General features: G+C 40.9%; 1 protein-coding gene across 4 annotated transcripts in view; it reads right to left on the reverse strand.

Annotated features, from left to right (window-relative positions):
* PEAK1 (pseudopodium enriched atypical kinase 1) overlaps positions 1 to 17,395 on the reverse strand; it is a 299,273-nt gene that overhangs the window by 48,000 nt on the left and 233,878 nt on the right. For 3 of the 4 annotated variants that reach the window (XM_079912000.1, XM_079911999.1, XM_079912001.1), the window contains one exon: positions 12,124 to 15,377. In XM_079912000.1, coding sequence (XP_079768126.1) covers positions 12,124 to 15,263 — 3,140 coding nt within the window. In that variant the 5' untranslated portion in view covers positions 15,264 to 15,377. Of the gene's footprint in view, positions 1 to 12,123; positions 15,378 to 17,395 lie in introns of those variants that run through there. The other variant, XR_013826945.1, reaches the window with a different exon arrangement.

A 17,395-nucleotide genomic window follows, 5' to 3' on the forward strand; every position in this document is an offset into this window, starting at 1 on the left:
GCTCTAAACAGATACATTATTCTGTCTCTCAGTTTATAGATGAGGAAACTAAGAAGCAGAGCTCAAGAAACTTGTCCCAGATGACACAGCTAATAAGTGGTGAAAGCAGGATTCAAATCCAGGTCTGAGTGACTTCAAAGCCTATGTTCTAATATATTATGCCAATTGTTATCAGACTTTAACATGTCTAAGAGTTACCTTGTTAAAGATGCAGATTTGCGGCCCTCATCCCCAGGGGTTGATTCTACAGCTCTGTGGTATGATCCAGGGATCTGCATTTATATAAACACCCCAGGTGATTCTGATGCAGTTGTTCCTAGGGCCACAATTTGAGAAACTATTTTTTACTGCCTCTCTCTCTGCAGAGAGAAGAGGGAAATTAAGTATAAAAGGAGTAAAGTATAAGAAGTGAGGAAGAAAATTTTAAGTGAAGGAGCATCATTGCTCAGAAGCAATATGGCTGAACAGGGGAAATAAAATAATTTAAGTAGTCACAGATAAGAGATTCATAATGGGCTATTAAAAAAGGGAGGGAGTGCTTTGGGACCAATCCTTACCTTCTGAGGTTTATTCTTAGAATACAATTATACAAACTTACAAAATGTTAGGAAATGAGGATATGGCCTAGTATGACATTTATGATTTTTATTAGAAGGCCTGGCTGGATGAAGACCACTCTGAAAATAGGAAATGGCAACTGTGACACCAGCAATAAGTCTTCCAACATGCAGTACTATCCCAGTTCTTTGTATCAACAGAGGACAGAGGTGAACACAAAAGGCAGGCCCCTATGATGAAAAAGCTGCTCCAAGACAGACCACAGCACCGGTACCTTCTACCCACCCTACCAGGGGACTCTTCTTAAAATCTCTTTTGTTCTGCTGTTCCTCTGTTCTATATCAGCCATTGATCCTTGTGACCTGTTGAGGTCAGGTCCAGACTACGTGTAGGACTTCAAAGCCCTTCACCATGAGGCTGCAACATATGTTTTTATCTTTATTCCAGACTTTCTGAGACACAATCCTTCAGCTCCAGACAATGTATTTACATAACTCCCTGTCCCTTGGACACACCATATTCTACATTTCTGCTGTACCTACTTTCCCTTCCTAGAGTTGCCTCCCTTCTTCTTTCCATCTATTCCAAACTCAGCCAGTCATTAAAGACTATTCAAATCTCACATTACCCATGATGTCTTACTGTCCATGGGGAATCTTCCTTCTCTGAACACCCATGGCAGATGTTATAGACTGTTTGTGTCCCCTTCAGATTCATATGTGGAAACTCTAACCCCCAGTGTGGCTGTAGTTGGAGATGGGGCCTCTAAGGAAATATTAAATGAGGTCATAAGGATGGGGCCCTGTCAGACAGGATTTGTGTCCTTTTAAGAAGAGGCACCAGAGAGCGTGGTTTCTCTCTCTGTACACATTATGGAGGAAAGTGAGGACATAATGAGAAAGTGGCCATCGAGTCAGAAAGAGAGCCCTCACCAGAAACCAAATCAGCTGGAAACTTAATCTTGGACTTTTGGCCTCCAGACTGTAAGAAAATAAATTTCTGCTGTTTAAGCCATATGTCTGTGGTACTTTGTTACGGAGCCCAAGCTAAGGCAGCAGGGACTGAGGATCACAGAAAGCACTCAGTAAATGGGTGTTGAATAAATCAAATCAGGTGGGATCTGGGCAGCAAGGCACTAGAAAGTAGCACCAGGATCTGTATCTACATTCCTCCCAGCAAAATTTCTGCTTATATCACGATGGAGAATGGAATAGGGACAGGTTCCAATGTGGAGCATCCAAAGAGGGGTTCCTCTCCCCAGCTAGGAAGTCAGAGGAACAGAACATCTTCTCTGATGCAGAGTGGAGCTTCATGTGCCAGCAGCACAGAAAGGCCAACGGCTGATTCTTGAGGCTGTTTCTCTCTATGATAACTAGGAGTTGGTGTGGGGAGCGCATCAGTGTGCACTGCTATCATCACTTTGCTCTTTTCAGGCAAGCCTTTCTCCCTGCTATTAACAAATCACCATTATAGAGGTACCATATGAGGATAAACTGCTTGTCCTGGGTTAAACCTTTAAATATCACCTGATGACTCTAATCAATATTCTACTGCAGTTATATTAAATAATCACTGACTGAAACTGTGGCCTAGAGGTTTGAATAAAGGCCTAGAAATTAGAAACTCAGATTTAATCCCAGCTCTGCCACTGATGCTACTCTGTCCATGTCTCCCATTATTCATCTATAAAATGGGTGTAGCGACATTTACAGGAGTATGTATTAACTAGGAATTTCACATAAAGTGCTTCGAAGAGAGTGAACAACTGTGCCAATGTTGAGTACTTTAAGAGTGCTCGACAGGTCAATGAATCAGTATGCATCACTGTGGCCCTTAGTGGTCACAGACATGCCTTCTTGAACTTAGGCTGCCTTTATAAAAGACATGGTAGATACCAACAGACTCAATGATCACCAAAAGAGTGCAACAAAAATTACTAACAGGCCAAACATCTCTAAAGTCAGAGTCTGGCTCTGACACCTACTTGCAGAGTGGCCCTGGGACTGTCGATGAGCCTCTCTGTTTCTCAATTTCCTATAATAGGAAGAATGCACTGTCAGAGATACTGGGACAACTGAGGTAATGTGAATGAAAATTACAAATTATATAATAAGATACAGGTATTTAACTTCAGATTCATTAGGTGAACAAGGAAACAAAACGGACCAAATAAGTAGAGAAATTCTCAGTTTGATTCTTCACTTTGTAATACATTCATTATGAGACTCTAAACAAGTCAGTTTACTTCTCTGGATTTTTAATCACCTCCCCAAAGAGAAAGGAACATAAAGCTATCTGAAGACCACCCCATAACCATTCTGCATCATTTTGTGATTACAATAAAGTGAGGTATTTATCAGTTTTCTCTAAAAGAGGATTATTTAAAAATTCAATAGTAAGGACTTTATGAACTCATCTAAGCTTTAGGAACAATATGTCAGCAAACGTAGATGTGCTGATAGTCTAGAAGTTTGTTTAGAGCAAAGAACATATGATCAGAAGAACGAGCTGCTACTTTCAGCTTCTGTCTCCAATTTTCTTCTTTATGAGAAATAGGAATTTGATCTTCAAGGCCAGTTTGGTCTGAAAAGATGACTTTGATAGGTTGTCTTAGCAAAGAGTAGAGATAATACAAATTAAGATATAACTGGAGCACAACTTAAACTAATACAACATTGTAAATCAACTATACTTCAATTAAAAAAAGTGTTCTTAAAAAATTTTTTAAAAAAAGATTGTATATAACAAACAAACAAAAAAAAGATGTATAACTGGAGCATAAACATTAAAAAAAAAATTCTAGCTGAACTTTCCAGAGAGAAGAACATCACATTGTACCATAATCTAAGAAGTATTTGGACTTTCTTTTCCCATACTCTGTGTGCATACACACATGTATATAAAGAGACTCAGACTCTGGTTATTTTAGTGAGTAGCAAACCTGACTAGTGTTTGACCAGAATGGCTACAGGCCACTAGCATGCCTGATGACTACAGACAAATCAGATACTATAACTTAGTCCAGGGGTCAGCAAACTTTTCTATGAAGAGTCAGATAGTAAATATTTTAGGCTTTACAGGCCATATGGTGTCTATTGCAACTATTCAACCCTGCTGCTATGGTGCAAAAGCAGCTGTAGATAACATGTAAAAAAAAAAACTGAGTGTGGCTGTTTTCTGGTAAAACTTCATTTATAGAAACGGGTGAAAGGTCAGATTTGGCCCACAGGTCACAGTTTGCCAATTCCTGGTCTATACCCCTGAACCTTGGAGTGGATTAGAGGGACTCCGAGGATTGACTCCTGGATTATTTAGGAATATAGCTGAGTTCTAAGGACCCTAAGAAGATCAAAATGGTCTTGGAAGGGTATAAGAAGGCTTATACAGATGACTAGCATTCCTAAGGGAGCAAAGGTGTGCCAAATCTAATCTGCGTGTCCAGAACAGAAGTTGGCTGAGGTTTGGACAGCAGTGTAAGGCATAGCTGGATTCCTGAAATGGTTCTGGGAGTCCTAAAGAAACTGGACTTATATGGTATCCAGGATGGATACACGGTAGGGGTCTTTGCTAATTAGGAACATGATGTTCAGGGATGGTGGAGCTAGAAAGGTTAGTCAAAGGTCAAGAGGCCATTCAGGGGGCAAATGATATCCTTAACTTCGGCTGAGAGTGTTATAGTTATTTTAGGCGAGTTACAGTGATTTTCTTAGTTATTGACTATTTTTCTAATTGATTAGAAAGAAAATTTTTGAGCTAAAATTTTTTTGTTTTTCTTTTATGGGCTGTGCTGTGCAGCATGCAGGATCTTAGTTCCTGACCAGGGATTGAACCCGTGCCCCCTGCAGGGGAAGCGCAGAGTCTTAACCCTTAGTTAGACGTGGAGTCTTAGTCTCTTGAGCTAAATTTTTAAGTACATGTATGTGACTGGCAATAGATATTGCCTACCAATTATGAAATAAATACGGTTTTAGTCAATAATCAAGAATTTACCACCAGTTTACTGAAAAGACTACTAAAAGGGTATATACTTTGGGAAGAAGTAAATTGAATCCAGAAGGGAAGAATGAAATAAAGATGGAATAGTTAAAAAAAAAAGTGATAAACATGTGATTAAATCCAAAATTAAAAAAGATGATGCAGTGTGATGGGGAGTGACTGAGAGTGGGGGGAGTTTCCTATGATTGGGTAGCCAGTGAAGAATCTTCTGAGGGAGTGACATTTAAATCGAGAGCTGAATGACAAGGAGCCAGCCATGCAAAGATCTGAAAGAAGCATACCAAACAGAGTGAATAGCTGATATAAAGGGATTAGGCCTGGCACTTTTGAAGAACAGAAAGAAAACTCCTATTGTGAGAAGTTTATGAGCAAGGTGGTGAGCAGGAGACAGGTTATATTGGTAGTTAGAGGTCAGATTGTATAGGGACTTCCTTCACTGTGTTGAAACAATGGGATCTGCATTTTAGAAAGAGTACAAGACTGTTCCAGAGAGACTAGATTAGAAGGGGCGAGAGATTAGGCAGGGAGATCAATTAGAAAAACACTTTATTATATTTTGGGTGTAGGGGATGAAGGGAAGAGAAAAATCAAAGATGACTCCTGGGCTTCCCTGGTGGCGCAGTGGTTGAGAGTCCGCCTGCCGATGCAGGGGCCACTGGTTCGTGCCCCGGTCCAGGAAGATCCCACATGCCGCGGAGTGGCTAGGCCCGTGGGCCATGGCCGAGGAGCCTGCGCGTCCGGAGCCTGTGCTCCGCAACGGGAGAGGCCACAAAAGTGAGAGAGAGGCCCGCGTACCGCAAAGAAAAAAAAAAAAAAAAAAAAGATGACTCCTAGTTTTCTAATCCGAGCGACTAGATGGATGGTGGGACCATTTATCAAGGGAAGGCTTGGGATTGAATAAATTTGTAGGGAAAAATCAAGAGTTGTGTTTTGAACACGTTTCATCTGAGATGTCCAGTTGATGTTTAAGTGGAGATATCAAGTGTATAAGTTATATGTGAATCATGGGGGAAAGAGATCAGGAGTGGAGATATAAATTTGGGGTCAAAAGAATATATGTAATATTTAAAATCTTGATACCAGATGATGTTTAGCCAGGGGTTAGCCATTAAAGTTTAAAGAACCCTTTAGGCATATGGATATGAGGGGGGGAAAAAAAACACCTATCTTTTAGAGATACCTACTGAAATTTTTACAAATGAAATGATGCCTGGTATTTGCTTCAAAATAATGGGGGTGCGGGGGCTTCCCTGGTGGTACAGTGGTTGAGAGTCCGCCTGCCGATGCAGGGGACGCGGGTTCGTGCCCCGGTCTGGGAAGATCCCACATGCCACGAGCGGCTGGGCCCGTGAGCCATGACCGCTGAGCCTGCGCGTCCGGAGTCTGTGCTCTGCAACAGGAGAGGCCACAACAGTGAGAGGCCAGCGTACTGCAAAAAAAAATAAAATAATAATAATAATGGGGGGAATGGGATGAGGTATAGATGAAACAAGATTGGCCATAAATTGATAGTTGTTGAAGTGTGGTTTTGGGGTAAGTGGTGGTTCATTTTATGAATCTACCTACTTTCGTATATGTTTAGAATTTTCTAACATAAAAAGTTTAACATAAAAAGAGGGGAGGGCTTCCCTGGTGGTAGAGTGGTTGGGAGTCCACCTGCCGATGCAGGGGACGCGGGTTCGTGCCCCGGCGCATCTGGAGCCTGTGCTCCGCGGTGGGAGTGGCGGCAACGGTGGGGGGCCCGCGTACCGCAAAACACACACACACACACACACACACACACACACACACACACACACCCCAAACAAAACAAAACAAAGAGGGGAATTCCCTGGCAGTCCAGTGGTTAGGACTCTGCGCTGTCACTGCTGAGGGCCTGGATTCAATCCCTGGTCAGGGAACTAAGATCTCACAAGCCGTGCGCTGTGGCCAAAAATAAAAAAAGAAATTGTTTTAAAGAAAGTAAATAAAAGGAACTATTTTAAGCTAGTTTCCATTAAAAGTGGTAGAAGCAGAGATGGAGAGAAGTAAATAGATTTGGGATTAAAAGGTTGTCCCCCATTAAAAGGTGGTAACAATTCCATGGTCAACATTTTAAACAAGGCACTCAGGAAGAAAGCAAGCCTGAATAACCGGAGGTACATGAGCAAGAGGGTAAGTAAGATTAATCAGGTAGACAGAGGTCACATATATAGGGCCTTCTTCAGTTTGCAGATATGACTGGTTTTATATTTAAGAAAGAGCACTTAGCTGTTCTAAGAATAGAATGCAGGGGGGAAACATTAAGCAAGGATTATCTTAAATTCTGATGTCCTAAGCATAATTTGTAAAGAAGTCAACTGTTATTGCTAGGTACTGTGCTAGATGCTTTACAGATATCTATTTAGTCCTCATAATATCTCTATAAGGTAGGTATTATCATCACTGTGGTACACGTTGGGAAACTTCAGCTCAGAGAGGTTAAGTCAAAAGTCACACAACTACCAGTGGTATAATGAGAATTCAAATTTTTGTCTGTCTGACTCCAGTGCTTGCATTTTTCTCACTATGCAATATTATTCCCCATGCTATGGACACCAAAGAGTTGTAGAGATGGTAGGTAAACTAGTGCTTTTAAAAACGATAATGGAGAAATTCCCACCTGGTCACAGACCAGACTAACCACTAAATTAATTTCTCTTGATCCAGACTAGCCGGATGGAAATGATGCCTATGGATACATTGTTGAGCCAAAATTTGACTGGTATCCCTGTCACCAATATTTTGCCCTTCCAGTTCATTTTTAATACTTCTGCCAGTAGAGATTTTATTTAAAAAAGAAAATCACACTACTTTCATCCTTAAAAACTGTTTCTGCTACAAAATCTATAACATAAAGGGCCAAACATTTCAATGTAGCATGCAAGGCTCTTCAGTCTTTCTCAGAAGTTCTCAAACTTTTTCTCTTAAAAATTATTGAGAACTGTAAGAGCTCTTGCTTATGTGGATTATATCTATTGACATTTATTATATTCGAAATTAAAACTGAAAAATTAAAAAATAATTAATTCATTAAAAAATAGTAAACACTTTAAATATTAACCAAAATAATATTTTTTTTCAAATCTCTTTAATATCTGGCTTAATAGAAGACAGCTGAATGCTCATATGTGCCTCTGCATTTGATCTGCTGTGATATGTTGCTTTGGTTAAAGTATATGAAAAAGATCTGGTCTCATCCACATATGTAGGTGGGAAAGGTAGTATTTATAGTCTTCTAGATAATCGTGGATATTCTTCTTTGGTACTACATCAGAACTTGGCAAGTGGTAGTTTCTTAAAAGTTACTTGCAATATGGAATCTAAAACCATACCAATGAACTTTTTGTACTCAGTTACATTAAATCCCTTGGTCTAACTTGCAGTTTCAATGGATCTTTTACTCATGCATAATTCTGTAACATCCTGCATTGGGTCATTTGGAAATAACCGGTTCACTGAGTTATGTGGATCTTCCAAATGCTGACACATTTCATTATATAATTTTAACAATCTTTTTTGCTAATGCCACCACCAATCTCATCAGAAAAAATGTTTAAGTATTAGGAAGCTGTCACGGTAGCAGATACAAGTTTGCAAAAGTTCTTATTTTGCTTGAAAGCGTGAATTTTATTATTGACAACAAATACTGTCAGTTGTTTTCCTTGAAGTAATAGGCTCACTATGTTCGTTAAGAAAATATCTGCCAAACACCCAGGTCTGTATAACCACAGCTGGTCTGCCCCTTGTTCTTTCAAGGTGGTCCATGAAAAAGGTGCTGGTTCAGCTTTGTAATTCAAATTTTGAAACTCAAACTATTTTACAAGAGTTTTTCCTTGAGACAGCCATACTTTGGTATGCAGCGTAAGTACTCCCTGTGTACTTCTCATTTTAGCACACAGGATTTTTAAACAGACATATATTCAAGGGTTGAGATTTAATAAAATTTAGTACTTTATCAAGGACATTCTTAAGTGAAACTGGTGTTTGTTTTTTAAAGCTACTAGTACCACATGGTGCCATGGTTTTGATTTGTGCAGGTATAAGTAGTTTTACCCATTATTGTTTTTGCATCATCAGTGCAAATGTCAACACAGTGAAAAAGACAAATAATGTCTTAGTATTATTATGAAAATGGTGACTTTTACATGGTCACTATTTGACCTTGCATGGACCACATTTGAAGAACCACTGGTCTATTCATTATCCTTTTCCAGTCACCGGTCCTGCTTCTGTTTGTCATCATCATCTATGACTGCATATATTGTTCCTTTTGCCTACAGTGTCTTCCTCAGCCTGCTGGCAAAATCTTATTTGTCTTTTAAGATCTGGTTTGCATTTCATCTCTGAGAAGCTGATTTCATGTCTTTATCATCTTGAGAAGCTGATTTCATGTCTTTATTTCTTTTTTTCTTTTTTTTTTTTTTGCGGTACGTGGGCCCCTCACTGTTGTGGCCTCTCCCGTTGCGGAGCACAGGCTCCGGACACGCAGGCTCAGCGACCATGGCTCACGGGCCCAGCCACTCCGCGGCATGTGGGATCTTCCCGGACCAGGGCACGAACCCGTGTCCCCTGCATCGGCAGGCGGACTCTCAACCACTGCGCCACCAGGGAAGCCCTGATTTCATGTCTTTTAAGCTGATTTAATCCTTCTGATTTTTGCGCTTCTGTGCCACTCTGAACATACGTTGTTTTAGCATTTATCACATTGAGGGCAGAGGGGTTAGTATCATTTTCAAGCACCCACTATGTGCCAGACCCTGTGCTAAGTCTTTTACATATTTTCTTATTATATCCTCAATCAATTCTATGTGATAGGTATCATTACAGCCACTGTACACTGAAGGACCAGATAGATAGCTGAAGCTGAAGTCAAACCCAAGCCCATTATTTTGGCAGTGTGGTAATCTTTCCCCCTATTTATCCCTATGGCACATATGCACAGTTAAGATATTCCATTTATGTCACCTGAACAGGCAAATAAATGAACTTCGTAACAATCTCATCTCATAATGTAAGACTCTACAAAGTCCCTCATCTTTCAGAGCCTAGAGTTTGGCCTTCAGTAGAGTATTTTTCATTCCTTATATACCATTTAGATTTGGAATCTTCATTTACTTATAGAAAAACTGGCATTTTCATTTCTTCCAGCAATGTGTTCCCAGCCGTGGGATGGTAATTTAATGATTACACTGCCATCAAGCTGGAAACATAAATGTTGACATTTGATAGTAATGTTTTTCCTCTCAAAGATGCTTCAAGTAAATACTAATGGTGTATCTAAGTAAATGAAGTAACTGTTGGAAAAGCAAATGGTGTATATTTTTCAACATGAGTATTCAAGTTTTAAAAAGTTAAAAAAAAAACCTATTTGATGCTAATACCTCTTTTTCTACTTAGTCTGGGACCTTATGAAATGTGAAAATTCCAGTGTGCCTCTACAAAAAGCTTAATACCTCAAATTGGCTTTACTTAGGCTACAGTACATTATCTTAAGAATGGTGGGAAGACCAGTGGTTCTCAAAGTGTGGCCCCAGGATTAGCAACAGCATCATCACCTGGAAACTTGTTAGAAAGGACCCAACTCAGACCAACTGAATCAAAAACTCTGGGGTCAGGGCCCAGCAATTTGTGTTTTAATAGCCCTCCATTTATTGTGATGCATGGTTAAATCTGACAACCAATGGGGCAAATGTGCTGCATCATTTGGATAGATGGATGTTACCTATAAAGAACTAATAAATGTTGGAAGATACGATTGGCCCATATACAAGCAAATCTGTGAAAATATAAGCTGTATAGTAAGAGGTCTGCCATACCAAGGACCCAGGCTATCCTCAAGCCTATATACAGTGGCACGCAGCCAAAGTAGAGAAATCTCACTCCACGGAGGAGAAGCCAAATTATTCCTTGACCCTGCCTTCCAGGATGCGGATAAACACTCCACAGCCATACTTAATGAGGAGTAAAGCCATTTGTTGATCTGCAAGAACTATCTGCCATTCCGTCATAGGTGACTCCAACCACGTGCTGTTTAAATTGCTTCTTTTCTGTATAAAACAGCAACCTGCGATACATGTGTTTTATTACTACTACTTTCAACTACCAATGACAAGCCTATTCTACCCAGAAATATATTCCACTATTCTACTTGCTTTGTTATTACATGGATTTAAGGAAAATAGGGACTTGTTAGCATTTTGACTAGTTGGGGGTATGTAAAAAGCTTATTTTAGTAAAGAATATATATAAAACTTCCTGGCATTTTGCTAGAAAAAGTGAAGGCATTAAGTGTTCATTTTTATTTACACTTTTCTAAAGAAAAGCTGGTGAGAGAATCTGCTCTGAATCAGAGTTTTCTGTCTTTGCTGGGAGGAAGCCAGGCTTGGTGGAGAAGGCTCACTGTAAATCAAGAGGGAGGAAGACTCAGAATCAGATGAATGGACTACTCAGGGCATATCTTTGCTAAGAACAGAAAGGACAGGTGATATAAGGAAATCATCCCATTTGTTAATACAAACTTGGATAACAGTTCCTTGTTTTTATTGGCAGTACATTAATTTTGATTAAAATACAAATGAGAAAGAAAAAACTTAGGCTTCCTAAACATAAATGTTTATGTGAATGATTACAAGTGAAAATATAAAAATTTTGTTTGATTTTATGTTCATTAACAATGCAACATTATAGGAAGAATACCAGTTTTACAGTGAGACAGATCAAGGTCTGAATTCTCCCTCTGACAATTACTAACTGTGTGAATCTGGCCAATTCTAATTTCTCTAATTTTCAGTTTGTAGGGCTGTTACAAGGATTTGAGATAAATATTTGGGATGTGCCTTATACAGGCTAGGTGACCAATAAACAGTTATTCAAGTATTAAAGAAAACTGATGCTTAGAGAACTGGTGTGGGTGTACAATTTGCCTAGTTGGATTGAGAATTATATCACTGGGTCTCAATCTCAGTAACCAACTTCTCTTATTTCACCTACATGTTAAAAAACTATAAACTGCTTGCCCTTTCCCCCACCTTTCCACAACATATGAAATAAGGACAGAAAGAGACAGAAATTAAAAAAAACAAATATTCCCTTAAAAAAAAAATGGAGATAGAGATAACACCTTGGTGAAAGCCAAAAAAAAAAAAAGCTTAAGAGTTTGATTTCATTTATAGTGAAGGAAAGAATAGTATCACCATTTATTCATTTGATCCTGTTTCTTCCTCACACTATCATAGCAGTTCAAAGCAACAAATTATTTATTGCTCTTAAAGTATTATGGATTTGCTTTTCTTTTAAAGCCCCTCTGCATTTATCAGAATGCAGCAGGCTACTTTAGCTAAAGATCCAGGGCCATAAACCTTGTTCAGTGCAATAAGATCACTTTAATAATATTCTAATCTTGAAATGCAGTTGAAAAGATAGATGATGGTCGCTGAGTGCTACTTACAAACAAAAATGGCTCTCAAACAATCTTAAAGATGCAAAAAACTTAGCAACTGAAAATGTGTTTAAAAAAATTCCCACATTCTGCCAGTATATTTTACATACCTGAGAATTTTCTTAGGAATCTGTGATGGAGAAGAATGACTCCTTTTCTTCTTCTCTGAGTCCTGTAGTAACCCATCCTCTGCTCTACCCTTCTCTGTGACTGCTGACTGCTCTGCCCTGGCTTTGCCCTGATCCACACTGAGCTGGCCTTGGGCAGGGTCACACCTGTACATGAAGACGATGGCTGGCTTCTCGCTGGACTCTCCTTTTGCCTCTGTGAACCAGTGATGGCGCTGAACTGGAGGAGGGGGCAGCATGTGGATGACTGTGCCGTCCAGGCCCACCAGTTTCCCTTTCTCTCGGTCTTTCTCTTTGTCATCCTCTTCATCTGTTTTCCGACGGCGGAAGAAACTTTTAAATGATATCCAGCGTTTAGGTTTTGCATCAGCGGCCCGCCTGCTGCCTTCAGAGTGCAAAACTGATTCAGCTTCCGTTGACCTGGTAGGGCTAGTTGGCTTGGTCCAGTTGGTGAAATGCCTCTGCAAAAGGTTACTTGCATGGTAAGGGGAGGAAGTCGAGCGTGGTGGGGGAAAGGGGGGTGGCGGCTCACTCTGGGGGTTAGTCACTAACTTGGAGGGAGGGGTGGTGACTGGCTTTGTGAGTGGATCTTTCTGTACTTTGGTGGTAGGACTTTCCGTGGTCTGAGGTGCTTCAGCCTCACCGCTGGGCTGGGATGTGAAGAGAGACTTGGGCCGGACTGGTGTACTCTTAGGTGTACTCTTAGCAGCACTGGCGTCGGGAGGAATGGCATAAAGCTCTTCCACACTGCAAGCTTTAGGGCCAGACTGAGGCATTTCTGGAGGAGACTGTGGGGGCTGGATCGAAGCCACGATCTGAGAGAGCACGGTGCTTGCCTTCTCCCTGGCGCTGCTGCTGCTCACTGTCGGAGACTCCTGAGTGCTTTCTGTTTGGGCCACAGGTTCTTGAGTGGTTCTCTGGAGCTTTGCTGGGGAGCTGTGGCTGGAACTGTAGCTCCTCTGGGGTGAGGACTGACCTCTGTTAAGACAGCTGTTAAACTCCTGAACCTTCTGAGCCACTGAACCCCTTTTACGCTCTGTGCTGTTTAAAAGCCCTTTAGCTTGGGGACATTCAGTGGCTTTGCTAGTGGTGTTATCAGACACTTTGCTTTCAGTTTCTATCTCTTCATAAGTATGGCTTATTACACTTGTGGTTTTTTCCTTCACTGAAAGTTCTCCACTTGTTCCGAGAAAACTTTTGTAAATGGCTAGATTGTCATATGCATTTGGATTGATTACAATGGGAACTTTGATAGCATTTTTGGAACTCCGAGCATAAGTTGGTTCATCGTGAATGATAATTGGAAAAGGTGGCATACCGGCATTGTTATAACTATTAAATTTTATTTCAGACAAATTAGGTGACTTAACAGGGATGGTTTTGGAGGAAATGTTTGTAGCTGTGGGTGAAGTAGGTGCTGATTTGTGACAGTTTTTCCTTGGAGGGACATTTGGTCCAGTCCCACCGCTAATTAATTCCACCTTAGGTATCTTTTGTCGTGGACTGGTACTGGAAGTCCATACTTCCTGGTAGCGGATTGCACTGGATTTTTGGAAATGGGCACTTATTTGTCCTGATGTCAGTGTGGGTGATGTCACTGGAGAGTTTGGAGTAGAAGATGAGCTTTTCGTCTTGGGACTGTTAATAGGGCCCTCGAGGTGCTCACTGGCCATGGCTGCTGACACATCCACAACAGTATATGGCTTGCACAAAGGCTGTTCCAGATTCACAACTCGGTAGGGCTTTGCTTGCTCTTCTACAGGAACGAGGTTTATTGTTACTGCTTGCCCAGTAATATCTGTAGGGGCTTTACTTTCTTGCTTCTCAGTTTGTACGGCAATCTTGCCATCCTTCTCTTCCAATCGGAGAGCAAGGACTGCTTTGTGCGTCTCTGGAACTTTTACTGAGCTTTTGGATGCTTGTGCTGAGTCCTTCTCCTGATTATTACCAGAGAGGCTTTCATAATTGGGCTCACTTTCCTTCATGTCCTTAGAATCTCCCGGGTTACCAGGAGCTATTCCCACATTACAAATCTTCTGGGATAAACTACTGGCTGTCTCAGAACGTGATTCTTCTGTTAAAGAGGAATCTGGGGATGTGGAGTCAGACGACACTATGCTCTGAATGCTTCCTGGTCCATAGGAGACCACAGAATTCTCTTCATAACCATTCAGGATTTCATCATAACTGTCATCATAGTCTACAGCACAGATTCTTTGCAGAGATTTATTTCGCAGGGGGACAGTATTCCATTTTTTGTCCACAAAGAATCGAACAGGAGACAAAGTGTTTGCCCTAAAGTTGGCAAAGCGAGGTTGCCCTCTCATGCGAATCTCCATGGCCAGCAGTTCTTCATCACTCTCATCCCAGCTCTCGTGCTCCTCCTCCATGTTACTCAAAAGCACATCTTCCTCACTCTCTTCGCCACTAGAAAACTCTGGGTAACAGAATCGACCCCCTTCATTACTGATCACTTCTGTGCTCCCACTCAGAATAACATGCTTGCCCTGAGTATCCTTTATTCCGCCCATCATGCAACTTGGTGGAAGCTTTCTTTCCAGTGATCGTTTATAGCAATCATTTATTCTTCCTAAGAATGTTTCTCTGGAGTTTGTTTCATTTCCTTTTATTTGAGGGGTGGTATCCAAGCCTGCTATCTCCTTTAACACCTCAGTTAGTCCACTATTGTTATTTGATATCTTCTTTGCACTATCATTATTCCCATAAGGCTTAGGAACATGGCTAAATCCTTCAATGTCCTCTTCATTATTATTATTAAGTGGTTTCTGATTCAAGGCCATCCTGTTTCGGTTCCATCCTATGATGACAGGTTTGTTCTCACAGTGTTCTTGGATACTAAGCTCACCACACATACTTTGCCCATCTGCCACCATCATAGTGGGCTTCACAGCTATAGTGGGTTTTTTAGCCACAGGAGGCCGGAAATTTCCGGTGTTCCTGATTCGGTGGTTGTTACTCTGATTGGCATTAGTTTTATTGCCATGGGTGATGGGTGCCTTCTCAGGGTCTGGGGGGAGTTGATGTAAGCTTTTAGGTTTAAAGCAGTTCTTGCATTCACCAGGTTTCCAAACGTGTTCAGTAAAGGTATTACAAGCAGACATTTTTAAAAATAGAACTTCACAGACAACGCTTTCCTTTCAGTGCATGGCAAAACTTTCATCTGTTAGTTTTCACCTCCCCTATGTTTCATAGCAGCTCTTGTAAGTGTGATCAATCTGTTGGGGGAAGGGGGAGAGAAGAAGAAAATCTGAATGGAAAAGGTACTATGAGGCTTATCATGATGAATAATTTGAAAATACTGGCTCCAACTTTTCCTTAAAATAACAGATTGAGAGATAAACTAATGTGGGCACTTTATGAACTCTCTTTGGCTAATGAGCAGTTTTGGAATGTTAGTTTTTTAACCATAATTTTATGCACTCTCATTGAACCAAGTACAACATTTCATTTGATGTCTCTGTGACAATGATACTGTGAGCTTCCCCTCCCAGAAATGTCTTTGAAACCGTTCTTTCTGTTATCCTCCAGCCTGAAGCTTCTTGGTCCATTGTGGGTTCCTCTTCTTCTGCCCACCCTTTATATTTGGATATCTCATAGACTCCTCAAACACAATGCATTCAGGACTAATCTTCTGTCCACCTCTTTTCTCAACTCTAAGGAACTTTTGTACTCTAACCAGCCCTCCTCTACCCTCCAGGCCACCTTCTTCCTCTGTCTTTATCCTAGTTCAGTTACTGTCACTATCATCCACCTACATAGCTAAGCTTCAACCTTCAGACCATTCTTGACACCCCTCCCCTCACTTCTAACGCCACATCCTCAATCCTTTTGTAAATTAGTCTTGCCAATTTTTTTATATTTTGTAAAAATATTTATTTAGGGCTTCTCTGGTGGCGCAGTGGTTGAGAGTCCGCCTGCCGATGCAGGGGACACGGGTTCGTGCCCCGGTCCGGGAAGATCCCACATGCCGTGGAGCGGCTAGGCCCGTGAGCCATGGCCGCTGAGCCTGCGTGTCCAGAGCCTGTGCTCCGCAATGGGAGAGGCCACAACAGTGAGAGGCCCGCGTACCGCAAAAAAAAAAAAAAAAAATATATATATATTTATTTATTTATTTATTTTGGCTGCGCCAGGTCTTCGTTGCGGCATGTGGGCTCTTTTTTTAGTTGCGGCATGCAGACTTCTTAGTTGCGGCATCTAGTTCCCCGACCAGGGATCAAACCTGGGCCCCATGCATTGGGAGCACAGTGTCTTACCCACTGGACCACCAGGGAAGTCCCTAGTTTTGCCAATTTTATCTATTACATTTCACTGGAACACCTTTCCATTACCAGACACTGCTAGTAGTTCAGATGCCCACCATCTTTTGCCTAGATTCCTGCAATAGGTTGTTAACTGATCTCCATGCCTATAGTCTCACCCCTTTCCAATCCAACCTCTCTACCCTTGCTACTCAAATTATGGTTCTCAGACGAGCAGTATCAGCCTCATCTTGAAGCTTGTTAGAAATGTATTATCTTAGACTTGCAGTTTATCCTCAAGATCCTTAAAGAATCTGAAAAAGAATGAATATATGTATAACTGAATCACTTTGCTGTACACCTGAAACTAACACAACATTGTAAATCAACTATACTCCAATAAAAATTTGAAAAACAGAAAAAAGAAAAAAAAAGAAATGTAGTATCTTAGGTCCAATCCCAGACCTACTGGATCAGAATTTGCATTTTAATGAATTCTCAGGTTGACTCCATGGTTTCGTACTACTATCAGATTTTCCTTTCTAAAATGCTAATATGATCATCTTATTACCTAGCTTAACTATTCTGTGGTTCAATATTACCTAATGCATTGGCTCCCAAACGTCAGATAGGGGTTGCTAGATAGGTAAGAACCACCTGGGGAAACACCCAAGTCAATCTCTAAAGGAAGAGTCCAGGAATCTGATTTTTACTACAGGTAATTCTATGTGCATTGAGGTAATGGAACCTCTGAGTCACAGGATGGAATACAATCCCCTTAGGTTTGCATGATATAGTCCTTGCCTCCCTTCTAGCCTTATGTATTAAAAATCAACTAGTCTTGTCATACTCTAAATGTCGCTGGGCCACTCATTTCTCCTGGGTACCATCGAAGCCACTTGGACATACCTCCATGAACAAGCACTTTCATTTTTAATTATCTGTTTTCTCACTAGTTTTTGAGCTTCTTTAAGCCTGGGATATATCATACTCAT

The sequence above is a fragment of the Stenella coeruleoalba genome, assembly GCF_951394435.1.
Source record: "Stenella coeruleoalba genome assembly, chromosome: 2".
Classification (NCBI taxonomy): domain Eukaryota; kingdom Metazoa; phylum Chordata; class Mammalia; order Artiodactyla; family Delphinidae; genus Stenella; species Stenella coeruleoalba.